Raw genomic sequence first — 27,232 nt, forward strand, 5'->3', positions numbered from 1 at the left:
TGTGCAAAGTACATGTTTTCCTACAGATGCACCCATAAATGCACTCAATGCCCCTTAACCATCTGTCAGCATACAAGGGCTTGATATACTGGTGCAGCTCCCTTGATTTTTTTTTTTTTTTGGTATACGCTTATAGTATGAATTGCTTTTAAATTTCATATATTGGAATCTTTGTACTGTATGTCTTCATATTATGGTTTATGTTTTTATGAATGAGTGTGAATCGCTCCGAGAACTTCAGCTAGGGGGAAGTACAAAATGGAATAAAATCAATGAAACTAGATCTGGGGTCTAATCCCACTCAGCCATGGAGCCAGTTGGGTGACTTGGGGCTGGTCACAGACTCTCAGACCAACCTACCTTACAGGGTTGTTGTTGTGGGGATAAGACTGAGAGCAGCAGGAGGAGAATGATGTAAGCCACTTTGCGTTCTTTGTAAGAAAAAGTCAGGATATAAATCTAATAAGTAAATAAATAAACAAAAATATGTTTGTGTACCTTTTACAGAAGTATGCATTTTTTTTCATGTGCTTTTGCAAAAGTGCACTTTTGGTTAAATGTGTTTTGTGATTTATGAAATGCATTACAAACTCAGAACTGCATGGATATCTGCCTTTGAGTCCACAGTCAGTTCCACGAGTATGAATGGAGAGATCCTACGTTACAATGGACACCCATCAAAGTTTCTCCCATCCCAGTCCAATAACTACAGTTCAAGTCTTACAGGACACAGAATACGTAAACAAGATGAGTTAGGAAAGAAAGGTAAACCACTTGTCCCTTTGATACTTGGAAAAACGATGCGGGGGCAGGCAGGATGTCCAAAACTGTCACAGTAGTGGATTCTTGTGACATGCACTTTATGTTAAAACAGCTATGGAAGGTGTCCTACTTTTACCAAGGTGCTGAACACCCAGTATTTTAAAGGACACAAGTAGAACGAAATATTGCTTGCCCATCTTTCTTGCAATTCAATATCAGCAGCAGGGAGAAAGCAGAATTAAAGTGTTGCTGTTATTAAGAAAAATCACCATGAAACAAGTCAGATCTTCGCAATGTGTGACCCACCAAGCTGAATGGGGCCCATCAGCCATGTTTTGGGGGGAAATTGGCAACTGTTTCCACTGGATTTCCTTTCAAGACCCCTTGAGCACCAAGTTAAGCCAAAAGACAATCACTTAGACCCCTTCACTTGGACAGGTGTCTCTCCAATGGACAGGGGTGTCCAGTCAAATATGACCTCTCTACTTTCTTGTCACTCTGAAGACGGCCGAGGTTGTTTCTGTTTGCAGCTGCATCTCTATGCCCAGAAATCCTCTTGTGGTCTCACATCCAGAGTAGCTCTTCCTTTGGCATACAATGGCTCTGAAGAGCCAGTTTGCACCATCCACTAGTTTATAAGCCACGTCCTGTCTCTTCCTAACTCACCGTACTTCTTATACCATCATACCATCTCGGATAAATTGCAGTGTTGCATGGCAAGGAATAGCACTTGTGCCCAAGTTAACGAAAGACTGCTTCTCCTTTCGTTCTCACAGTTTGGCTTTGTTTCTATCCAAGCCTCTGAGTTTCTCCCTATTTATTCCCTTTAGCCAAATATTTATAGAGGGTGCCAAGAGGTAAAATAAAGTATAGTAATTCCTCCTCCTTCCAGTATTTTGTTTGCCTGCCTTCCACAAGATGTTCAATTCTTTATGCTTCTCTGTGAATCATAACCATAAACCACTTAAAGACTGGAAGGCTAATTTATGCAATGCTAACATATTAGAATTTACTTCTGTCAGCAAGAATGTAGCATTTGGCCCTGTGAAATGCTCTAGAAGAAAAACAAACTGGAGAGAGTAAAAAAAAACAGAATAGTGAAATATTAGCTTGAAAGAAGGTTTGACTGAGCTATAAAAATTTACTTAACAGAGCCATTATTATCATTGCTTTGTAGCAAGCCAGTGTTGGCATGGAAGAGTATTTTGTGGATTTCATGTTTACAGGGGTACATACGCAAAAGTTCCCAAAATTTTCATGCTAGAGCACTTAGCACAGCTTCCTTACCTCCCTTCCTTCTTTTATTTATTGCTTTAGAGTTCAATTTTGGGGGACAGCACCTTTGCTCCTCACAGCCGCCACTTCCTCATGGATGCCATTTTGCACCCACCACAACTAAGAACGTGCTAGAAAATGGCATGCTGTGTCGAGGTAGTGTTTCCCACAAGCAGCTGCCATGTTCCCACAATGCCCCTTGGAACTTTATTCCCAGAATATTCTGGGACAGAAAAGAACAGCTGCCAAGGGGCCTGCCCTTTCCACCATCGGAGGAAAAAGAAAAGCAAGTCTGAGTGTTGCCACTGAATGATAAGCACTGCTCCCTGAACTTTTGAGAACTTCCAGAACCCACGGTATGTCCCTTAATTTCAGAAGCTCCTAATTTCAGAAGTTCATTTGTTATCATTCCCAATTTTCAATTGAAAGCATACAATGATCAATGTTTGGTTCAGCAGATGGTCGACCTCACAGTTTACAACTTTATTCCTGTCTACATTTACTGTTTAAATATACTTACTTAAATAAGTACAGACTTAAATATATTTAAATGCTTAAATATGCTTATTGTTACTGTTCAAATATACTTAGAGAAGTAAGTCCCACAGAGTGTAATAGAAATAATTTCCTAGTAAGTCAGCAGTCATGTGCCCATTTAAATGGGTGTAAGTCCCATGGCATTTAATAGGGCTTATTTCAGAGAACACATGCATAGGATTGCTCTTTATAGGTCCAGCTTCTCCTCCCCCACCCCTTTTTCCTCTCTGAGGCCCAGCTGAAAACCCAGTAGGAGGAAGCTGGCACAGCTCTTTCCTCACCAGCTGCAAAGGGCAGGGCAGGGGCTTGGCCTTCAGAGTCCAAGCAATGAGGTTAAGGACCTTGGTGTTCGGACTCCAAAAAATCCTGTGATTCCCAGACAACAGTGGGTGACCCTAGGATCGCCAGCTAATGTTATTGGGAACAATGTTGGTGCATGTATTAGCTGAGCTCAGATAACCTTCCTTTCTACATTAAGAGTTATGTCACCATGTAACATAGGGTTCTCTAAAAGAGAATGCCTTAATCATTTTCTGTGTCATCTCCCCTTTGCAGCAGATCAAGGCAAAAACCAACTAAAATATAGCCCTTTGTTGAAGTAGGCTCACCTAGCAATACAGAATAAATAATAATGAAGTCTTTAACAAGTAGCATCTATCAAAGTAGTGATCACTCTGATTGGTAGAGTTAGCTTTTTTTCATGACAGGAATGGATTCCAAACTGAATCCCTCTCCTCATCTTCCAAAAGGGGCTGGCTCTACTCTAAGGAAGGTTCATGCTGCCTCTGAGCTAGGTGGCAGAAATGCTGGACATTACTTAATTGGCCTGCTTGTTTGGCTTGATGATGAACCACTGGTGTGGTGAACCCTTCCCAAATGATCCTACTTCTTCTACAGTGCTTCACCTCAGACCAGATGTCATCTGGTTCTCACCAACCACTTGGCTGATCTCATTCTTTAACTTTTGGATTTCACTAATGCAATCCAACCCTCCTCTTCTTCCTCTCAGTCATTTCATTAGCCTGAGCTTCCTAGCTGCATTTTGAGAGAAGTTGTGAAAACATATATACCAATAAATAAATCCTATGAAGTTCAATGGGACTTTCTCCCAAGTAAATGCATTTAGGATTACAGTCTTATGCTTTATTATTTTGGGACCATCAAGGCAGCAGATAGTTATAAACCAGGCAAGTTTGTAAATCCAGGCAATGGCATACTCAAGGATGCCACGGAGAAGCAATCAGATCTCCTGATGCTGCGAGAACACAATTACTCCTCTTCTGGCCTGCATGCTTTGATCAGTAGATTAACCCATTACTGCATTATAAATAATGCAAAAATAATGCAAACAGGATGAAATTGGTAAAATAAAACTGGAACCAACAAAAAAGCAACACAGTTCAAGCAGGGAATAAATATCCTTAATGGCAAATTAGGTGGCACCTACATTTAAGAGAACAAGAATGATTTTGTCTGCTGTCTCAAGGTAGCAATGTAGGCTGCAGCTACACCTGGGCTAGAGAGCCACTCAGCTATCACGGTTAGGTGCCACCACATGTTTAGGTAGGCACTCACCTGTAAACAGAAGGCGGGGATCCCCAAAGGAGGTTCCCTGATACAGATCATGATTGCAGGGCAGATTTATGTGAAATTAATCCACCAATAATCAGTAAGAAAGAGGTTAATTAATCATGAAGCTATTTAGATAGATAAATACTGAGGAAGAAAGAGAGAGGTGATGGATTTATGAACACTCTGCATGTCTATGAGTTTTGAGGTTTGCACTGAAAGTTGTAAATTCTTCATCAAACAGGTACATGTGTGTTTCAAGTCGCCTGTAATTTTCACCCAAGTCTCAGATGCAAGGTGGCGGACAGCCCTGTCTGACAAGAATCCTGCGGTTTACATCTGATTGGTGGCCATGGAAAGAGCCACGTGGAACACTTACCTGTTTATGAGCGTGGTCATAGGAGTTGATGTGATTGTCGAACTCTTGATGTTTGTAATATTGTTTGTCACACAGTTCACAATAGAAATTTGCTTTCAGGTCTTCCAGAGCCTTGGCTATTGTATTCTCCTTTTCAGCATAATCCTGCAGAAAAGAGGCAACAGTTCTTAGTTGATACTGTGACACTACAAAGTAGAAGACTTTTTGTGCTCCGTAATTAAATCAAATTTGTCAACATTTACAGTGCCATAACTAAAAGCCTACACACGTTTGCATTATCAGCAGAGAAGCACAACATTTTTGCACACTCCAATTTTCACTCCAATTGACAACTACCTTGAGGGCTTTTGGAAGACACAAGGCCAAGAAAACATGTTTTTAATCTTGCAGAAAAGTAAATAAATAGAATGAATATTTATCTTGCTTAAGGCTCTGTTAATGTTAATTTCTGGGAGTTGGGGTGGGGATACCATGCGCACACATCAGTGGTCAAAACCTTCAGTGAATAATACATTTCAGCAAATGTGTTTGCTGAAACACAGATGGAGATTAAAGCAGCCATCTAATTTGGTTACAGGGCTGTTCTCAGTGAACAATTACTGCTTGAATACGAGGGAAAATAAACATGTTGGAAGATGACTGTGACCACGATTGAATAAATATTTGTTTTGAGAATAACAAACATTGCTATCGCATATGTATGGTGTTTGGGTTGCATGTGTCAGTGCTGACACATGTACATATACATATTTCCCAGTGGTCTTAGGGGCACTGAAACCTGAAACTGTCACATCACCCAAGCAGCGTCCAGTATGAATGCTTGCAAACCTTCCTCTGCGGCATCATCGTAAGACTCTGGCCTGGCTCACATATGGGCTGCCATTGAATCATGGGCTGCCATTGCATCGTGGTTGTCATTACTTGCAAACCCTGCCCTATGGTTTCTGTGGGCAGTAAACCATGAACAACTCACAATTCACAACCCAAAAACAAACCGATGAACAACCCATAGTTAAACCGTAATGACAGCCTAGGATTCAGCAACAATTCAGTGACAACCCATTGTCAGGATCAGGGCAGCTCCGAGACTCTGTCTGCTGGGTGAACACCAGACTAATGGTCACAGCAGTTGCACCTTTAGTCCCAGACTCTGCTGCAGCTTCCAGGGCCTTCATGAGCACCACCTGGGAGCCCTGGGGGGAGGGCTATTTATTTAGGAGCAGGCTCCTCCTTGTGGGAGCTGCCTCGGCACCACTGGTCTTCTGTGTCCTGTAGCTAAAGCCTCGCCTCACCTTGCCTGTTCCTCATTGTGTTGGTGTGCCAGTTCTTGGCCCCCTGCATGTGTGACTGCACCATTGTCTATTGGACTTGACTTTGCCTTGGTTTATGACCTGCTTTCAGTTTGTTCCTTGGACTGTTTGGGACTCTGGCTCTGGACTTGTTATTGGACTCTGCGCTTGTACTGCCTTGACTCCTGTTGCCTGGGTCATGTGCATCTCCTTGGCTTCCTGCTACTGCACCCCAGACCCATACGCCCATAAGCAGAGCTCGCATCATGTATGGGCTAGTCAGAGATGACAGCAAGTAGCAAGAACAACAGAATCGTATAATCACAGAGCGCCTGTTTCCACCCCCTGCTCAGTGCAGGCTCTGCACTGCCAGATGGCCTCTGCTGAAGCAAAAGAGGACCCACCGCCTCCCGAAGCAGCCTGCTCCGCTTCTGAACAGCTCTCCGTGTTAAGAAACTGCTCCTCATGTGAAGCTGGAATCTGCTTGCTTGACCTCTGCAATTTCTACCTGTTGGTTCTAGTCCTGTGCTTGGGATTAAGAGAGCACATGCCTGCTCCCCTCTTCTGCATGATAAAATGTGTTGAACGCCACTACCATGTTTCCCATTCATCTTATATCATCAAGACGAAACAGAAAAACATAGAATCACAGCGAGTCAGAAAGGGCCTCCTGGGCCATATAGTGTGACCCCCAGCTCCAGCTGGCTTCAATCATTTAATCCCCAACATGTGGCTGCCCAATCTCTACTTGAACACCCTCACTGATGGGGTCTCAACCACCTCCCTTGGAAGCCCATTCCATATCCTGGGGGTTCTAACCAACGGGAAGAGCTTGCTGACAACCAAACTGAAGTCTGGTTCCTTGAGATTTACCCCATCCCACTCTCCTCTGCAGGGAAGAACAGGTCATGACCCATCTCCACATGACATGCCCAGCTCTTTCTTCATAGGACTTGTTTACCAGGCCCCAATACCATTCTGGTTGATCTTCGTGACATCATTGCCTGGTGCCGCTACTCATTTCCGAGCGTGCACATGGCCCCTATGTGCACTATTATCCGATGCTCGGCAGCAGGGATGATGCACGGTCAAATTGGCTTGTGTGATGACAGAGAGGGCTCTGCTTATCCTCTGTGGCACACATACCAAAGGTGCACCACCATTGGCCTAACCCTAACCAGGTGCACTCCCCTAGCCGTGATATAGGTTGAAAGTTCCATAGAAAAGAGGGCAATTTTGAAAAAGCCTTCCTTGAGTAGATTTTTCTGCACAGCTCATCATTTCTGCCTATTCTAAACACATTCAGACCAGCAAAATCATGCCAGAACACATAGTTTTACTAACCCTAACTTTACCCTGGTGCAAATCCCTAACACAAATATAGGGGTAAAGTTCAAGGAAAAAGGGGGATTTTGAAAAAGCCTTCCTTGAGTAGCTCTTCCTGCACAGCTCATCATTTCTGCCCATTCTAAACTCATTCCAACCATCAAAACCATGCCAGGACACCTCGTTTATCAAACCCCAATGCCGCCCTGGTGCACTCCCCTAACCCTAATATAGGGGTAGAGTTCCAGGGAAAAGGGGGTGATTTTGAAAAAGCCGATGCCTTGAGTGGCTTTTTCCATACTGCTCATCATTTCTTCCCATTCTAAATTCATTCCAACAATCAAAACCATGCCAGGACACTTCCATTTTCTAACCCTAACCCCACCCTGGTGCACTCCCCTAACCCTAATATACGAGTAAAGTTCCATGGAAAAGGGGACAATTTTGAAAAAGCCTTCCTAGAGTAGCCTTTTCCATACAGTTCATCATTACTGCCCATTCTAAACATATTCTAACCATCAAAACCATGCCAGAACACCTCGTTTTTCTAACCCTAACCCTACCCTGGTGCAAAACCCTAACCCTAATATAGAGGGAAAGTTCCATGGAAAAGGGGGCGATTTTGAAAAAGCCTTCGTTCAGTAATTATTCTTTCACAGCCCATCTTTTCTGCCCATTCTAAACACATTTCAACAATTGAAACCATGGCAGGACACCTCGTTTATCTAACCCTACCACTACCCTGGTGCACACACCTGACCCTAATATAGGGGTAAAGCTCGAGGGAAAAGAGGGCGATTTTGAAAAAGCCTTCTTTGAGTAGATTTTTCTGCTGAGATCAGCATTATTGCCCATTCTAAACTCATTCCAACTATCGAAACCATGCAATAACACCTCATTTTTCCAACGCTAACCCTACCCTGGTGCACTCTTCTAACCATAATAAAGGGGTAACGTTCCATGGGAAAGGGGCCATTTTGAAAATCCTTCCTTGACTAGATTTTTCTGCCCAGCTCATCATTTTTGCCCATTCTAAACTCATTCCAGTTTCCAAAAACACATGAACCTGGACATTCATATGCATTTTTTGTAATGCACACATGAATGGTTCTTGGATCTTGTCCTGAATGGGGTTGCACTCCCTCTAAAGGACAGGGTCCGCAGCTTGGGAGTGCTCCTCAACCCGGAGCTGACTTTGGAAGCTCAAGTGTCGGCGGTGGCGAGGAGCGCTTTCCATCAGCTTCGGCTAATCCATCAGCTGCGTCCCTACGTGGAGGACGACTGCCTAGCGACAGTGATGCATGCATTGGTTACTTCCAGGTTGGATTTCTGTAACACGCTCTACGTGGGGCTGCCCTTGAAGACAGTCTGGATACTTCAGATGGTGCAAAATAGAGCAGCCAGGTTGCTGGCGAGGACTGGGCATTATTCTCATATAACCCCAATCCTCTACCAGCTTCACTGGCTTCCCATTGAAGTCCGGGCTCAATTCAAGGTGTTGGTAATCACTTATAAAGCCCTTAACAGCTTGGGACCCAGACACCTTAAGGAATGCCTGTGGCCATATTTGCCCTCCCGCCCCTCTGTGTTGGCGCCCCATCTGTGGAATGCGCTCCCCAGAGAGGTCCACCTGGCGCCGTCGTTATTTGTTTTTCAGTGCCGGGCCAAGACCTTTTTATTCAAACAATTTTTAATAATATTTAATATTTATATATTTTAATTGTGCAGCCAGTGTGTTTCCAGGTTTTAATTGTAATTGTTATGGTCTTATTTATTTATGTCTGTGAGCCGTCCCGAGGCTATGTAGCAAGGGGACGGCCTATAAAAACTTTAAATAATAAAATAAAATTAATAAAATTAATGTAGGCATCCATAGGTGTATTTTGTGCTCATCTAATGCTTAATACATGGATCCAATATCTAAAATGTTTTTGCCTACCTTTTGGAAATGTTTCCATTTTCCTTGCATGTTTAAATGTGTAGATTTTGCTGAAAGCAAAGGATACATGGCAAACTCAGAAATGTATGCATTTCAACTGTAAATTGTGTCCTGGTCCAAGAAGTATGAATGGGGTCAATCTGTTTCAAAAATCCCCGATAAAGTAAATTTCTCACATATTGCTGGATTGAATCAAGGACATATGTCCTCCAATGACTGTCCTTCAGGTTGCACTGGGGAAGGCCCGGAACTGTCAGGGTCAGTGCCTCACTCTGCCATATCGCTTCCTGCGTCCTCGGGTCAGCTAACCCGCCTCACACATTCCTTGTCAGGATGAAAAGGGAAAAGGACAGCCATGCCCTGCCCTCCCCTCCCCTTGAAGGAAGACCATGGGAATCAAAATGCACTTAAGGGAAATAAATGCACTGCAGTGCAGGGGAAAGTATGCTGATGTTTATGCATTGAACTCCTATGCCACCCCATAGCTGAAACTCTTTGGGCAGCTTGCAACCATGCCTGGAGAGAACCAGTTAAAAAACCATAAACATTTCCCATAACACTTGAAGTTATTTTTAAGTTAACAGTCAACAAAATAGACCTGTTGAAAATGCCAGATATAGGTCCTCCCATTGATGCCTCTGATAACTTTTGACATCTTGAAATGTCTCTGCATAGAGGACTGTCATCCTGGGGCTGAAAGGATGGCAAAGTGGAATGATTCTTCTAAGGTTTAGGGGCCACCACTGAGAAGCTCCTCCCCCAGCCCTCCAATCATCCTTTGGAGTTGGCGTGTGGAAGAAAGACAGTAGATGTGGGTCATAATGTGTGGGGAGAGTATTGCAGCTCCAAGCCAAGTATGGATTTACAGGTTAAACGCAGCAAATTCAGTTGGGCTCAGAAGCAAATGGGCAGCTGATGCAAATGGGCCAGAACTGGTGTTGTGTTTTCAGGCCTTCTTGCCTGTTTCGGCAATGTGGCTGCTCCATTTTGCATAAGCTTCAGCTTCTGAGCAGTCTTCAAGGGCTGCTCCAATGATGGTAGCTAATGGATTGTGATGGGGAGGGCAAGGAGACAGAGAAGGAATGTCTTGGAATGACAACACAGACCTGCCCCTCCTTCCATGATCTGTTTGTGCAGTGGTCCTCCAAAGACAGCATTGGCTACTGATTTCAATGGTTTCACTGAGGGCTCTCAGCTGCAAGCACCTGATCGCCCCTGCCCCACATCTTTTGCCTCCGTCTCCTGGCATCTCCTTGCTCTTAATTCCCCCCACCCCGCCCTTGACACGTTGCAGTATGAGGATGGGTGCTGTTATTTCCCAGCACTGAGCCAACGATGTCTCATGTCTGTGTTCCAGCTGATGGTCTTGAGCAGCCTTCCCCAACCTGGTGGCCTTCAGAGGCATTTGGACCACAACTCCCAGAATTCCCATCCAACAGGGCCATTGACTGGGAATTCTGGGTGCTGCAGTCCAAATTTGTCTGGAAGGCAAGGTTGGGGAAGGTAATCTTGAGATTTGTCCTGCCAAGGGAAGGTTGACAACCTAGTGGAAGAGGACATGTTTTGCATGCAGAAGGTCACAGGTCCAACCAATGCCATCTCCATCTAGGGCTGGGAATGTCCCCTGCCCAAAAGCCTGGAAAGCCAGTGCCAGTCAGTGTCAGCTATACTGAGCTAGAGAAACCAGTAGTCTGACTCGGCCATGGAGCCCACTGGGTGACTTTGGGCCAGTCACAGACTCTCAGCCCAGCCTACCTCACAGGTTGTTGTTGTGGGGATAAGATGGAGGAGGAGAGATCATGTAAGCTGCCTTGAGCCCTTTGTAGGAAAAAGGCAGGATATAAATTGAAAATTGAAATTGAAAATAAATAAATAAAATAAGGTAGCTCCCTATGGCCAACTCTTTTTAGTGTGGGGATGGGGGCATCTGATTCAAAACTTGTTCTGTCCGTGAGTGAACCTAGGCCCATCCTTAATTCCATTACACAGTGGAACAAGAAGATGCTGCAAATATGTGAGGATGGGGGTGAAGTTATCTGTGTGGGATACGTGCAGATCATGGCAATGGCCATGTGGTTTAGCTGGTCCTGGTGTGCCATCATTAGATGGTGATGGACATCTCAATACCTTCTGAACACATGCCCGAGAGGGAGTCAACTCAAGCCCTGGTGCAGAAATTTACTACTGATATTGCAATGGATGTTGCGTTGGCTGGAGGAGTGTTTTTGGAATGGGGGTATCCCACAAAAAATAAATTTAAAACATCTGTTATTGGTGGCAGGAGCCTTTCTTCTTCTTTTTAATACTTATGGCTTTGAATAATGTAATGACACTCAAATTAATTATCATGATCCACTGAATTGTTTATTAAGCTTGATCCCATCAACACACTTGAGGCAATGTGTATCGATATCCTAATTAAATGCGTTTATTAAATTACCTGAGGATTCTAGCAAGCTAATTCTTTCAGAGCAAAGAGAACACTGATTGATACTAACAGTGCCATTCTCAAAAAGGTAGGTGCAGATGGGGAACCTCTGAACTCGGACTTCAGGCTGCTGAGTGGTGTGGATATGAACTGACTCTTGCAGTCAGGCCTAGTAGGTAATTTAGAGGATTCGTATGGACATCTTCCTGAGCGTTCATTTGGCATCCTAGCTTACGAAGACATGCTGCGAGGGCAAATGCATGCATCAGGGCAGGCTCAATCATTAAGCAGTGTGAGACAATTGCCACAAGTAAAATTGGTGGGGACAGGCAGTGATGGCAGACCCGGAACTTTTCCTTCCGAGTCATTCTTGGAGGATACAGCTTGTGCTACACCCATCCTGCTGCCCCCAGGCTTAGTGGAGGATGATGTCTCATTGCTAAGATTCAACTGCCCGACTCCTGTTGGCTTCTGTGTGTGGGATGGCGGGCAGAAGACTTGAAGACCTCCATCAGGCAGCAAAATGTCTTGGGCCATACCTGAGTTTAATAGGGCTCACTCCCAGGTAGATTGCAGCCTAGTGATCAATAGAATTCAATTCCATTTAATTCCATGCACCTGTCAAGTCACCTTTTTATCTCCAGTTCCAGACAATTACAACCTTTTCCTACAGAACCCAGCTAACAATAGGAAGACACCGAAAATGTTAAAACACAAAATTGGCATGAAATCACAGAGTGGCTATTTGTTTTTGTGTGGCTTCAATGTTTTGGAGACCTACTGACAGAAGAGTCTGCAAGCAACTCAAATAAGTTTAAGAATCTGAAACATGGATTTCACAGGAACCAACTTTTCTCAAGGTGTGTGGATTTGTAGGATTTGTAACCCATTGTATTAATCTACAGAATTTTATGCACACGTGATTGTAGAAAAATAGGAATAATGATAATAACTTTTAAAACCTGAGTAAAGATGCACTATATTTAGCCCTATAAGCTAAAGTGCTAAAATACAGATTTTTCAGGGATATGTGCATTTTGGAAGGATTTACATATTTTCAGGAGTGAATTTGCACATAGACAAATTTGTGCAAATATGTAAAGATGCATTTGTATGAAATATAATTCTACCAATTAGAGAACAACCAAACAAAAGGCACCTCACAATCAATGAAACAAATAGAATTGATTTTACAGTCTCTGTATGCCCCTACTCCTTCATTGGGGGACTGACTTAGGCTTCTATAAAAGTTAAAAGTATAAATCATAAAAGCACTTTATGATTCAATGTCCTAAGTGAGGGATAAACAGCTTGGGACTACAACTCCCAAATTCCTTAGTCAGTAGAGCTAATGACAGTACCAATTAATTAGGAAGGTGGGGGATGGGGGAGTCTCTTCAGATGTAAAATCTGTGGTACTTTGAGAGAAGCCAAACATATTTTGATAAGGTCATTGATGTTTCTCAAGAACATTCTGAACATCCCTCAGTGAACACTAGCTATTTTTAGCACTCCTCTAGCATAAGCAATGGGTGGCAGAGACCACAGCTCAGCAGTAGAATGCTTGTCACCAAAAAAAAATCATTGGACATATTTGGGGTCGTTTCTGACCCCAAATAAATGTGCCTCAGGCAAGAAAAATTGCTGCATGTTTAAAAAATTCTGTCAATTTACGAAGGGCTTTCAGCTCTCATCAAGTACAGGTGATTTATGTATTATATATTTATTAGTCTTTTATTCTTCTCCATAGCCAAAAATAGCTCTTAAGATAATTTAAGGTTTAATTCTTCCTGAGGCTATGCAAAGCAAGAAAATCTTCATTAAAATGTTTGCCCATTGACCTTTTCTCTGTGCAGCAATAGTCTGGCCCACTAACACACACACACACACACACACACACACACACACACACGAGAGAGCGAGCGTGAGAAAGAGCATTCTTTAATGGATGTTAATTCATTTTCTGGAGGCTTGACTAAGATACTTTAAAAAGGGCCATGATACTGAGCTTCCCTTTGATTCTTTGTATGGGGTCTATCGTTTGAGATATAAATGCACCCATAAAACTATTCCTGCAGAGATTTGGGGGCATGTACCCTGGGGACATATTGGCGTACAGGAAGTGAGGGGGGAAATTCTGCAAAAGGCATGAGGCTGGCACTTGTGGGCATTTTAGACTGGGCACATTTTGACAACGCTCTAGAAGAACAAGTTAGTGAGGCTACTAAAGTGTAAATTAACATAGAGGGACTGAGCTAGCGGGATGGCAGTTGTCCCACAGTGGCGGAAGAAGGCTGCAAGGAGCCCCTAGCAGGAAGTAGGAAAGCCACCAACTCTGAAGAGCACCTCATGTGGGCTTGATGGATAGTCCGGCTTGGAATGAGGCAGCCTCCTCTGTTGCTACAGTCTCATTCTCACTATTGAGCACCATCACGTCGCAGCATCGCTAATCCCCCCCTTCCCATCCAAGGTATTCTTGCAAAAACCTTCTGCTTTCCGCACAAGCCCTTGAGTCTGCCAACCGTCCTCAAGCTGGGCTTGGAGTCAGAAACGATGGCAGCCTGCTCACCCATCAGCCCCTGTGAGCCTCTCCAATCTGCTCCAGAGCCGGGCACACAGGGGACTGGCAGGGGAAGGAGAAATCCATTTCACCAGTGGCCTCCCTTCTGTGGACAGTGAAGCGCTTTGCTCTCCTCCAGATGCTTCGCATGTCCGTTGCGATCAGCCCTTGCCAGCACAGCTAATGGTCAGGAATGCTGGAAATCCTAGTCCAAAGCATCTGGAAGCCACCAGGTTAGCTGTGGTTGGTATAGGTCCATGCCATATACCTCTGGGAGAAAGCTGCAGCAGGAAGCAGAAGGTAGCGTATGGCGATGGAAAAATCAGTCCAGTCACATTAAGGCTCATCTAAATCCTGCCAAGCTGGTGATGGAAGAGCTGCTTGCCTCCAAGTTGCTGTCTGTTCTAAATATAACAAACTATTTGCAACTGCACAATTACCTTCCTTTAAAAAAAAGCCCTGCATAACACTGGTTGATTAAGTTTTTAAATGTTAGGCAAGCTGTTATGCATGTAGATGCAGTTATTATTTATTATTGATGGTGCCCTTCTGGTACTTCAAAACTCAGGAACTAAATCAAAGGGATAATGTTATTTCTTATGGGCTCCCGAACACAAATACCAGAGGAGATCCGGCCGCTCTTGCAGATCCCTTTGGTGCATGTCAGCTCATGGTGTGTGACCCGGGCTCTGTGAAACACACAAGGGACGTTTCTAGAGATGACTCGGTTTACGAAAGAGTCAGGATGGGCATTTAGGCGTTCTGTTTTTGTGCAGGCTAAGTTAGCCCTCCCTGACAAGCCTTGAAGCAGGAGCCCGGCACGTTCTGACTAAGGCAGACTTAACCGCTGCAGGTCAAGAAGAAAGCCTCTGTGTTGTGCTTTGACTTCGGAAGTGGCAGAGAGCTAGGCCTGAATGTTCATTGGAAACCAGTGTTTTCCAGTTGCACCACTGGATAATATTGAAACTGGCTACTCAGTAACAACACCTTTACTTGCTTACCATTATCTATGTCGCCTTGAACTCTTGTACAATATGCAAGGAGGATGTACAAGAAATGGTTACAATGTGTAGTCCTCCATCTCAGGGTTCCAGCCACTCAGTCAGGCACATGCCTTTCCAGGATACGCCATTCCGTTCCTCTCCTGCTCTTTCCTCATTGTGCTATTCTTTTTGTTCTCCCCCCCCCCCCACTTTACCCCAAAGAGTTTGGTTTTTTGTGGGGAGAATGATAGTTCTGCAGTTCTTATGATCCCCCCAAGTCTATTAAACCCTCCTTCCTGGGTGTGGATGATGGTATTTGGCTGCATAAAGACAAATTCAGAGAGGGAGTATACTAACTTCTTTTAATAGTTTTGTTTTTATTGTTGCAACATCAATTATCAAGGTTAGCAGATTGAGGTAGTGATATAAATATAGAATAAATATAGAAATAAATAAGGATTTTTTTCAGTCCTGCAACAATCTAATATACCACTAGCTCAACCAGTGGAGAAGCACCCAAAGTGATCTGAGTATGAGTTCCAATAGCCTGGAGTTCGTTGGCAGACAGGCTGATGCAGAAATATTCACCTTAGATGGGAAGTTCAAAGAAATGTCTGTCACAGACTAAGCCTTCTCCTTTTGAAAGAGGCCCACCTCTTCCATAAAGGCATTCTCCATTTCTTCAGGCAGCAGTGGGAGCTCCACAGAGTTACAACAAGATGGTCACTGACATGGCAACAAAGGTCAATCGGTGCCTGTCTCTTGGCTCCAATCCCGCCACTCGGGCATATCAATCAAGAGCAATCAAAGCCATTCATCAGCTCGGCACACTCCTGCATTCCACAGTTAATAGGCAGACACAGCCTGCCATGGACTGATGTCATTAGCGTCTCAAGAGCTTCTCTTCTGCTTGGAGGCTGCAAGTGTGAACAGATGGAGGCCTTAACTGGGGGATGTGTGGCAGCTGCCCAGTCGCTTCCTGCCATCAATCTTGCCTTGAGGATCCGAGGTGACAGCAGCAGCAGGATGGGGAAGTACTGCAGGAGGAGGCTGAATGGTCTGCTCTCTCCATCTTACAAATCCCGGAGGTGGAGACCCTTCATCATCTGACTTGGGCACTGGCAATTCGAGGTTGTTTTCTGCCCTTGCAATTTAGGTGCAAACACAAGCTCATATGGATCCAGTCCGGTCCATATCAGACTGTAACATCAGACTGATATTTGGTCCATATCAGACTGCAAGCTTTGCTTTTGCAATCATTCTTTTCCTTTTCACCAAAACATTTGCACGTATTTCCACAAACATTTCCCTTAATGCAGAAAGAGTGTTCATGCTACACCATTAATTAACATGTTTCTGCACATTTTTGAAAGTACGCTTTGTTCATTTGTGCCCTCTCTTGCTGTCCCCCTTCAGGACACAAAGAGGACAACAAGCCCAAAAATGTACAGACTTGCATTCGGGTATGTGTTTGTCTTACCCCAATTTTCATATGAAAAGGAAACACAACAACAAAATTTACAGTCTGAAATGCACCAAGCCAGGACAAGCTTTGAAATGGAGTCTGGGGAAACTTGATGAGTTCACATTTTGCTGGACTGGGTACATTCTGGGAAATATTTGCTTTGTTTTGTTCTGTTTCATTTCCAAAATGAACTAAACTCAATCCTTCATACATACCTATGTAAAAATGTCAGGATGAGAATAATGGCAGGTTATCCCTAGCCAGGAATGTAGGAATATTATCTTAACTGGAGTCAGACCATTCACCCACCTACTAGCACAGCGTGGTTGATACTGACCAATGGCGACTCTGTAGGGTTTCAGATAGGAGCTTTTCCCATGCCTCCGTGGAGATGCCAGGGACAGAACCTTGGCATTTGGCTCAAAAAGCACGTCCTCTAACACTGCGCTACAATCCTTTCCCAAAGAGAATTTTGTACTCCATAAGCTCCTGCAAAATCCAAGTGGCACTCCGCTCAGTTTGCAAAGAGACCCGGCCCTCCCAGAAGCAATGCAAAAGAGCAAACACTTGCATGTAGTTGCATTTTGTCCTAGCAGCCCAGGAATCGCTGCCAATTCATCACTGCTTCCTGCCAGAAGTATGGTATCATCTTCAGATCTTAGATTGTTGATGCATCTTCCCCCAATTTTCCCTGCTGCTTCCTCAGATCCTAATCCACCTTTCCTTATGATATGTTCTTTGTACAGATTGAACAGATGGGGAGATAACAGCTTTTTCTATAGGAAATCACTCCATTTCTCCGTATTTTGTTCTAACAGTAGCTTCTTGTCCACAGTGCAGGTTACACATCAGGACAATCAAGTGTGAGACACACCCATTTCTTCCAGCACCACTCACAGCTTCTTATGATCCACACAGTCAAAGGCTTCGCTGTAATCTAAAATACACAGACTGACCTTCTTCTGAAATCCTTTGGCACACTCCAGTGTATTTACAATACGATCATGAGCGCCTCTTTCCCTTAGCTTAGACATCAGGCACTTGTCACTCCTGATAGGGTAAAATTCTTCGCTGAAATACCTTCAGCATCCATTTGCTTTCATGGAAAATTAGTGTGGTGGTCCTACAGTTGCTGCATGCATTGCATCTTCTTTCTTGGGGACTGGAAGGTATCTTGAACATTTCCAAACTGTGATCCAATGTTTTGTTTTCTGTATTTGTTGGCATATTCTTGTTAGGATTTGGACTATTTCAGTTTGTAATTCTTCTGTAAGTACTCTATCTACCCCGGATGCTTTAGATTCCCTGCAAGTGCTTTCAGAGAAACTTCTTTTTCACTTGCTAATATTGCAAGTTCTTCCTCAATGGATTCTTCTTTGAAGGTATCTGTCATCCTTTCATCTCTTCTGTACCACTCTACTATATATCATTTCAACCTCCTCTTCATTTTCTTGTGGTCAAATAGAGTGTCCCCGTCCACCCTAATCTTCCTAAATCTTCTCTTTGATTTCCTGGACCTTCTGAAAAAGGTGTATATATATTTTTTTTATTGTTCTCTTTTATTTCTTTGCACTGGCCATTTCAATAGGTCTGTTTGATAGTCACTGAAAACTTTCATTCAGGATTGTGATCGTATTTCTATCACTCTTTGCTTTTGCTTCTCCCCTGTTCTTAGCAATTACGAGTATTTCTTCTTCTAGATCACCCCCCCCCCGTTCTTTTCTCCAGTGGGATTTTACATGCTTAATAAGTCTGGTTTCAGGTCACAGTTCTGCTTCATGGTCAGCTGAGTTCAGTAATGCAAATCCATTCTTTAAGTGGACTTTAAATTCCTTGGGAATATAATTTAAGTTGCGTTTTGTCACTATGTTTCTGTTAGTGATCTTTTTCAGCTTGACTTGATTTTTGACATTTATAGTCCATGGTCATTGCCACAATCTTCTATTAGTCCTGTTCTGGCAGAGAGAATACAGCTTCCCCACTCCCTTTTTCATTTTACATACTTTATTTGATTTCTGTATTGGCCATCCAGTGATATCCATGTGTACATCTGACTGGAGCCTGAATTATGCGTTTGTGATAAAGAGATTTTTGGCTTCCAACAATTTTGTAAGTTATCCTCTTGCTTCATTTTTGGCCATTAGTCCAAACTTTCCCACAACATTTGATTCTGCTCTGTGTCCTATGTTTGCATTCCAGTCCTCTATGATCATCATCATGTCTTGTCCTGGTACGTTATCAATTTCTTCTTGAGTACTTGCATCAATGCTTCCAATTTCTTCTTCAGAATCTATTGTTGGAGTGTGGGCTTGAAAGATGGTTATATTAATAGGTTCCTCATGGATTCTGATTGATACAGTTTGGTTGGACTTTGAACTACATCCCCTTACTGCCTGGACTAATAATAATAATAATAATAATAATAATAATAATAATAATAATTCCACTCAGTTTGTTCTGAGTTTATTTCCAAACAATTGCAGTCTTGCACAACACCAAGAACTGTTACGTTGAACCATCCATTTCTTGCTTTATGGTTTCCAGTTTCCCTTGATTCATATTCTCCCTGTTCCAGCTGTATGTGTTGTACAGTTCTGGTCTTTCCTTTTGCATGCCAGCCACTGGAATTCCTTTCTGTGTTGATCTAGTTGCATCATCAGCAACTGTGCTATTCGTACTTGGCCTTTATTCTCCCCAGTAGCTGGTTTCAAAACTGCACACAAATATTCCTTAATCAATGGGAGAAGAAATGTATGTGTTTCAAAGACATGCAGACTTGATGCATAGATTTGGGACAAATACACACAAAACCACACATAGATTCCCATAGAGAAAGAAAAAGAAAAGAAACATTTGCCATCTGATACTGGCTTGAGTCAAAACAAACTCTGAGATAGAAGTTTCCAAGAACTTAGGTGGGTTTTCCACATTTGCACGTCCATAGTCCTGATCCATTCAACCACTGTTAAGTATTTTGAAGTGTCATGGACATACCTGGTTGAGTTAGGCACATATAATTAAAAGAACCCCACCAAAATGAATGGGATTCTGAGAGGATAGAGGCCATTCCCTTACCTGTATCGACTTATTCCCCAGACATGTACTCCATAAAAGTACATTCCACATTTCCTCTTGGACTTTCCTTAAGTTTTTCACTTTAATTAGTATTTTTTGAACTCAGATAAAAATGGCAATCACAAAAGAGCTTGTCAAATGCTATTATGTATACTTAAGTATTTATTTTTCATTACCCCTGAGCTTCATTACAATGGATGAACTGATTTCTTTTCTTTTCAAACAAATATCTTTCAAGTTTTTTAAATAAAATCAATGGCTGCCAAGAATGCATCCTACTCAGTAGTCCTCCTGAGGTGTTCCAGAAATGTATCGCGAATGAAAGTAAATACCTTTTACAAACAGAGCACTTTAGATTTAAAATTATATGTATTCAAACAGATGCTGGATGAAATCCAAAGAGAATGCTTGATTTTTTAAAACTGATATGATGTTTCTCCCAACTCCACTCCCACACTCCAGTTTTCATTTTACAATGCATTTTCAGTCCATTACGCCTTTTCATGGAAATTTACCATCTTTCTTCTGTCCTTTTATAGCTTTAGGGAGTCTCACTACCTCCCTTACTTGATGTATTATGAAGTTATATGCCATAAGTAGTTAAAGATCAAGTCACTGAAAAGATACATCCCAAGTGGCCAGGGCTTAAATAATTGTACAGAGACTTGCCTGAATCTGCTGTTTTTTGTTTTTTTTGGTTCCCCCCCACCCTTTTTTTTTTTTTTTTTTTTTTGGAAGCATAGGATGGATGCATGAACACACTTCAAAAAGCATATTTTATTTCATTGCCCCAGAGTCTTCACATTCTACCTGTCTTGCCACGAAGAATATATTTCCTCCTGAAGAAGTTCTATATCATTCTTTGGAAAACAAGTTCAACTTGAATTTTAACTGCTTGAGTTAAAGTTGAGTTTAGCAACTACTACATGTTGAGTGGAATCCCAAGAGCATCTTATGTGCAAAACTTTATTTTCATTGAATGGACACACCAGTATGACTCTGGCATGTATGCTTTATTCATTTAGTAGCTACTTCTTGGGCTGAAACTTAGACATGTCTCCATAGTTTGCACTTTGCAAGGCAGAGAAAGAGGGTCTTTTAGGATTCTTAGAAACCCAGCCAGGCATATGAGAACTTTCCATGAGCCTTGCTTGGATCATTTCTGTGTTTGGGTATTGGGATTATTCCAGATATGGAAACACGGTCCCTCAAAGTTCAGTACATGAAATAACGTGAAAATTCCCTTGAAGATTTTTGCTAGTCTTATCTCAGTTCCTTTGGCTTTCCACAAGAACATTTTGCCTGGCAAGTTACCTGCAGAAACCTCCTTCCAATTTTGCTTTGGGTTCTACTTAACATGAAATCTGCTGCCCTCTTTCTGCCAGACCATCCTACTTCTTCTAAAAATGGCCCAGTAGTTTTAAGTTGTTTTTAAGCTGCTTTAAATTTTTGAATGTTACATGTTTTATATTATACATTATACTTCACCATGTTGCTTTGGGTATTGGGCAGAACAGAAATGGAACAAAGAATAAATTAGTGAATATCCTTGCTGAAATTTAGAGGCTGCTGGGTACTCCCATGAGACATCTCTCAGATCTTGACTGACATGATGAAGTGCTTTCTGGCCCAGGCAAAGCTTGTTAGCAGCTTGGCCCTGTTAGGAACTTCCCCTTGGTAGCATTCAGGTTCAGAAGCAATTCACATATATCTGCACCCCAACTTATTACTTTTTTAGGGATATCAGAATGTTTTCAGTATAGGGTAATCTGAAAACTTACCAGATTGAATTATTTTCAAGATATCCTCTTGACACTTTTTCACCCTTGCTAGAAAATCCTTTGCTTGGAGGTGTGAGGGACAGAACCTGGGATGTACATCTTAACTAACTAGCCATATAAATAGAAAACTGGTTAAAGAATTTTACAATAAATGCAAAGCCTTTTATGCCTACTTTATTTAGCAATTCAAAGAAAAAATAGAACTTAAAGATATTATTATTATATATACAATGATCAAATTAGCATAACTGCTGCTTGTATTTAATTTCTTTTTTTATTATGATATTGGTTTATCTGGGAAAAAGAGAGGGGAGATTAATCATTAACTATTGCCTTATAACACCTTAAGTTATAAAGTGAATTACACCCATGTCAAAGCAATTTTATGTAATACTTATTAGTCTTAATTAAGTATTGATTAAACTAAGTATTATAGCTAGAAGAGATAAGAAGTCCTTCTTAAATGAACAGTATAAAGAAATAAAAGAAAACAATAGAATAGGGAGGACCAGAGATCTCTTCAAGAAAATTGAAGATATGAAGGGAACATTTCATGCAAAGGTGGGCATGATAAAGGACCAAAATGGCAGGGACCTAACAGAGGCAGAAGAGATTAAAAAGAGGAGGCAAGATTACACAGAGGAACTATACAAGAAAGAGCTTAACGTCCCTGATAACCACGATGGGGTGGTCATGGACCTGGAGCCAGACATCCTGGAATGTGAAGTCAAATGGGCCTTAGGAAGTCTGAGCAACAACAAAGCTAGTGGAGGCGACAGTATTCCAGCTGAGCTATTCAAAATCCTAAAAGACGATGCAGTAAAAGTGCTACACTCAATTTGCCAGCAAATTTGGAAAACTCAACAGTGGCCACAGGATTGGAAAAGGTAAGTTTACATTCCCATCCCAAAGAAGGGCAATGCCAAAGAATGTTCAAACTACCGCACCATTGGACTCATTTCACACGCTAGCAAAGTTATGCTCAAAATCCTACAAGCTAGGCTCCAGCAGTATGTGGACCGAGAACTACCAGAAGTACAGGCAGGGTTTTGAAGAGGGAGAGGAACTAGAGATCAAATTGCCAACATATGCTGGATCATGGAGAAAGCTAGGGAGTTCCAGAAAAACATCTACTTCTGCTTCATTGACTATGCTAAAGCCTTTGATTGTGTGGATCACAACAAATTGTGGCAAGTTCTTAAAGAGATGAGAGTACCAGACCATCTTATTTATCTCTTGTGAAACCTGTATGTGGGTCAAGAAGCAACAGTGAGAACTGGTCACAGAACCACTGATTGGTTCAAAATTGAGAAAGTAGTACGGCAAGGCTATATACTGTCGCCCTGCCTATTTAACTTATATACAGAGAACATTATGAGAAAGGCGTGGCTAGATGAATCCCCAGTTGGAATTAAGATTGCTGGGAGAAATATCAACAACCTCAGAAATGCAGGTGATACCACTCTCATGGCAGAAAGTGAAGAGGAACTAAAGAGTCTCTTGATGTGGGTGAAGGAGGAGAGCATAAAAGTTGGCTTGAAACTCAACATGAAGAAAACTAAGATCATGGCATCTGGTCCTAACACTTCCTGGCAAAGAGATAGGGAAGAAATGGAAATAGTGACAGATTTTAATTGAATGCTGAAGAATTGAGGCCTTTGAATTGAGGTGCTAGAGAAGACTCCTGCGAGTTCCTTGGACTGCAAGGCGATCAAACCAGTCAGTCCTAGAGGAGATCAACCCTGACTGCTCTTTAGATGGTCAAATACTGAAGATGAAACTCAAATACTTTGGCCACCTAATGAGAAGGAAGGACTCACTGGAGAAGACCCTAATGCTGAAACAATTGATGGTAAAAGAAGAAGGGAATGGCAGAGGATGAGGTGGCTGGATGGAATCACTGCAGCAGTCGGTGTGAGCTTAAGTGGACTCCGGGGGATGGAGGACAGGAGAGTCTGGAGGAATGTTGTCCATGGGGTCACGATGGGTCAGGCACAACTTCACAACTAACTTGCATACATTATTTTAACTTAGTATTATGACAAAATTGTAGTTACACATTTGGTAGATGTATTAACTATTATCAATTTTTGTGATATTTCCCACATCTAGTATTATATGTAATTTTTGTACAAGGTTCCTTGGTAAATGTTTCTTTTCATTTCCCTCCCTCCCCTTTCTCTCTATATAAAAATAATAAAAAATAGAAAATACTCCGTACACTCCCAAAATGGTTTCCAAAGTGGGCATGGTCAGTCAGAAAGCACCTGTTCTCCAGATGGCAAACTGAGGAGGTGAAATGAAAGGATGTGGCCCAAGAACGGATACAACATCAGATTCAGAAACAACTACAACCTAAAAGCTTGAAGCTTGGGAAGTCATGCTTAGGGAAAGGTAGAGTTTTGAGAACACAATTGATTTACATTAATTAAAATATGATGATGTGTTTGAGACTTGCAGTACCACCTTAGACTTCTTCAGTCAGTGCATAGCTTTGTCATCAACACAGTGTGAAGCCAGGGGGAGTTGTCTGAGGGAAAGAGAGTCCATGGGACACCTTTTCAGGGGAATGGAGTGGACTGAGCACTTCTTCCAGGGGGTCTACGGAGACTTCATGGCAGGGCCCTGGTCTGGAAGGGCCACCAGGTGTGTCTTCATTCAAAAAGAATGGGTTTGTCCAATTGAGATAGCTGCACCACTTTGCTTGAAGACGTTGCTGTATCAAAACAATTCATCTCCCAACCTGTGTGAAGCTGGGCCTGTTTACTAGTGTGTGAGTGAAGGACATTCTGGAGAGGGGGCGATGGGTCCTACCTGGAATCTGCTGCTGTCATGATGAGCTCATGCATTTCAGCTTCTGCCATTAACTCCCCAACTGTGTTCTCTTTGGAATCCAGAGGGTTCTGAAATTGACATGCTTCTCTCAAATGTTTAGAGGAATACTCTTTGGCAGAGACACACATTCTCAACAGTCTTTCTTTCCCCAGGTTCTCTAAACACTGGAGAGGTAGATGTTTCCCAAATGGAGATACATTTGCAACTGCAAAGTACATTTCCCTTGACTTGTATTCATAATTATATAGAATAAACTTTTTAATTATTTCTGCAAATATCGGTTTGCTTTTACAGTCTTGCTCCTGAGGCTTAGGAGGATTTTATTACTGACTGATAAGTCAGTCTGTTCTGGATTGGAAAGTCAGTGAAACATTATAGCCATTTGTCTGCTCAAAAGCTTCATGGTAACAAAAGATTTTCCACAGCCTGACAGTCAAATTACTTCCTAAAGAGATGCTGGCAGTTCCTTAATAGTGAATTGGGAGATCAAAATTATGGAGACATAGATTAGGAGATTCTAAAGGGACATGTTAATGATTTAATCTATAAAATTGCTGATGGGCAACCTGTGACAATGTTATTTCCAAGGGTCACTGAAATGCAGACAGTGATGGGTAACTCACATAAGCACACCACTGCGTGACGATTTGATGAAGTCTGGCAAGTTCTGAAAAGTAAGGAAAATGGCAATTCAAGCCCTCGATGGAGAGCTCTTGACTTGCCATTTTCCTTACTCTTGCAACAGAAGGCAAAGAACAAGTGGTCCAAGTAACCACCTTGCTTGGTTGCAGAAAGGCAGTATAAACATGTCATCAATAAATACCTAAATAAAGAAGTGGTAGAGCCGATTGTGGGGGTCTTCCCCACCTGACTGGGGAACTTATATACATTCCTGCCAAAAGGAATGTATATAACAGTCCTATGAGATGGGCCCAGGCAACACAGCTGGTCCATTCATACATATCCCACAGTGATGAGGAATTACACTGCATAAACACAGCTTCACTCTTTTTCCCCCTGTCCCCAGCCCTTTCTTCTATCAAAATGTGAAGGCCGCATGGATTCCATTTTCAGCAGGATTCTTGTGGCCAGGATTAGCTTGTGGCCAGTTTAAAGGCTCTTTAAACCATTGGATCACCAAGGACTGGCAAATCCAGGTAGGGTGGATGGCCAGTTTCCGGACACGCTGGACCTGAATGACTGCCCTCTCATCTCCATGGGTGTCTGCATGAAGGGACACTTCCCTCCCCATTCCCACAAGCCACACTCTCTAGTTTCCCAGTGTTCCTTTAAAAGAGAGGCGGTGAAAAGAGAGATTCAGAGAACGTCTCCAACGCTTCTGGAACTTGAGATAAGGGGCAACTTGTGCAGCCATGATTCTGCCCATCTCTTTTGTGAGAAACTAAGTCAGCGCCTGCCTTCCTGTGTCTGCAGCCAAGGATTGAAGCCAGGGCAGCGCTTAGCGTGGCCATCATCTCTTGGTTGCGCAGGTGAGGCTGGTGAGGCCTATGGCAACTTTGAGGAACCATCCATGGTGCTGAAACTCATCCCTCAAATACTTTTACTGCCACGGAGCCTCAGGGATACTGTGACGGTAAAATCCCCACTAACAGTGGCATCACCAGCATTGTCAGACTTCTGGGTGATGACCTTCAATTCGGGGGGCAGGGAGAAATGTTTCAGAACCTTTCTGAGAAAAGCATGTGATGAAATATTGTCTCAGCTCTATTTGTTGTTCTTTGGGGTTCATCACCTTTCCCTGAAGCTCCCAAATGGCAAATTTCTGAGGGATGTTTGCATATGCATCTTGTTCTCTAATGCAGATTCTTACAATACCATTATTTCTCTGGAATGATGGGCCAGGTAATACCCAGATGCAAGGAATTGCTGCAGCTAGCATTTTTATTTAGCTGTCTGGACTTTCCGATCTGAAAAAGCCCCAGGAGGGAGGGATTAACTCATGATATCTTCCTGCCTCTTTCTTAGAAATCAAATTAAAAGAGAATGGTCAAGAAATATGGGATAGCACCTGTCTTTATCTTTCGAACTCCTTCTGGCAGCAAAGTGCCCTTGGAACACTTTTGCATGAGAAAGAAGGAATTGATTGAATTCCACCTCAAATTATCCCAGTTGTCATAGGCAGCCCATTAATTGAAATATTACTTTTCCCGGATGCCCCATGATCCCAACCCTGCTGCACGTGTTTTTCATCACCACACATATGGAGAACACGATCGCCGTGAACATTTCATATTAGCGCTCTGACTCAGCAGTTTCTCTTGCAGTGTCTTTAATTTGTTGCAGACTAAATCTTCTTACAAACAACAGCCAGAACCAAAGGTCAGACAGAAAATCAATGCTGACATCTTCTGTTGACCTACAGAACTTTGCTTCTGCACTAGCTTAATTTTTCCATTCTTTTCAGAGCTCAATTCATACACAAAGGTTGTCTGGTCTAGAATTAAACTCCTCAGAAACATATCAGTGCAGGTCACACCGGTACTTCTAACTTTGGTGTGTCATGAAGATGGAAGGCAGCATCTCCAAAACAGTATTAAATAAAAATCCAGAATATAACAGGCAGAACTTCATGGCAATGTCGCAATGTGCTCGGAAATGTATGTGTGTTTCATTTAAACACTGCAGTATTATTCCAGGCATTTCATGCATTTAATTTTACTGCATTTTTCCTCCTGTGAGGAATCTAAGGTGGCTTGCATGGCCCTCTTCCTCTCCATTTTATCTTTGCAACAGCCCTGTGAGGTAAGTTAGGCTGAGAGGCAGCACCTGGCCCCACTCCCCTGGTCATCTTCATAGCCTCAGGTGTACTACAAATCAGACGCCCTCGGTCCAGACCAAAAATCTATCTGCTGCCTTTGATTAGGCAGTGAGCACTTGAGCAGAGGGAGAAGCCAATGATCTCTTCATGACAGCGCTGCCTGGGCTAGACTAACTACTCCTGAGCTAACCACAGAGTGGTGCAACAGTAGAGAAAGCATACTCAAAATGACACAGGCACTCATCCCACA

The 27,232-nt window shown here is 42.6% G+C and overlaps 1 protein-coding gene across 1 annotated transcript in view; it reads right to left on the reverse strand.

The window, feature by feature from the left end:
• The window catches only part of ZNF804A (zinc finger protein 804A), a 254,087-nt gene that overhangs the window by 57,060 nt on the left and 169,795 nt on the right, over positions 1-27,232 (reverse strand). The window contains exon 2 of the mRNA XM_044445186.1: positions 4,523-4,666. Coding sequence (XP_044301121.1) covers positions 4,523-4,666 — 144 coding nt within the window. The remainder of the gene's footprint in view (positions 1-4,522; positions 4,667-27,232) is intronic.

The sequence above is a fragment of the Varanus komodoensis genome, unplaced genomic scaffold (genome assembly GCF_004798865.1).
Source record: "Varanus komodoensis strain SLA01 unplaced genomic scaffold, ASM479886v1 scaffold47, whole genome shotgun sequence".
NCBI classification, from domain to species: domain Eukaryota; kingdom Metazoa; phylum Chordata; class Lepidosauria; order Squamata; family Varanidae; genus Varanus; species Varanus komodoensis.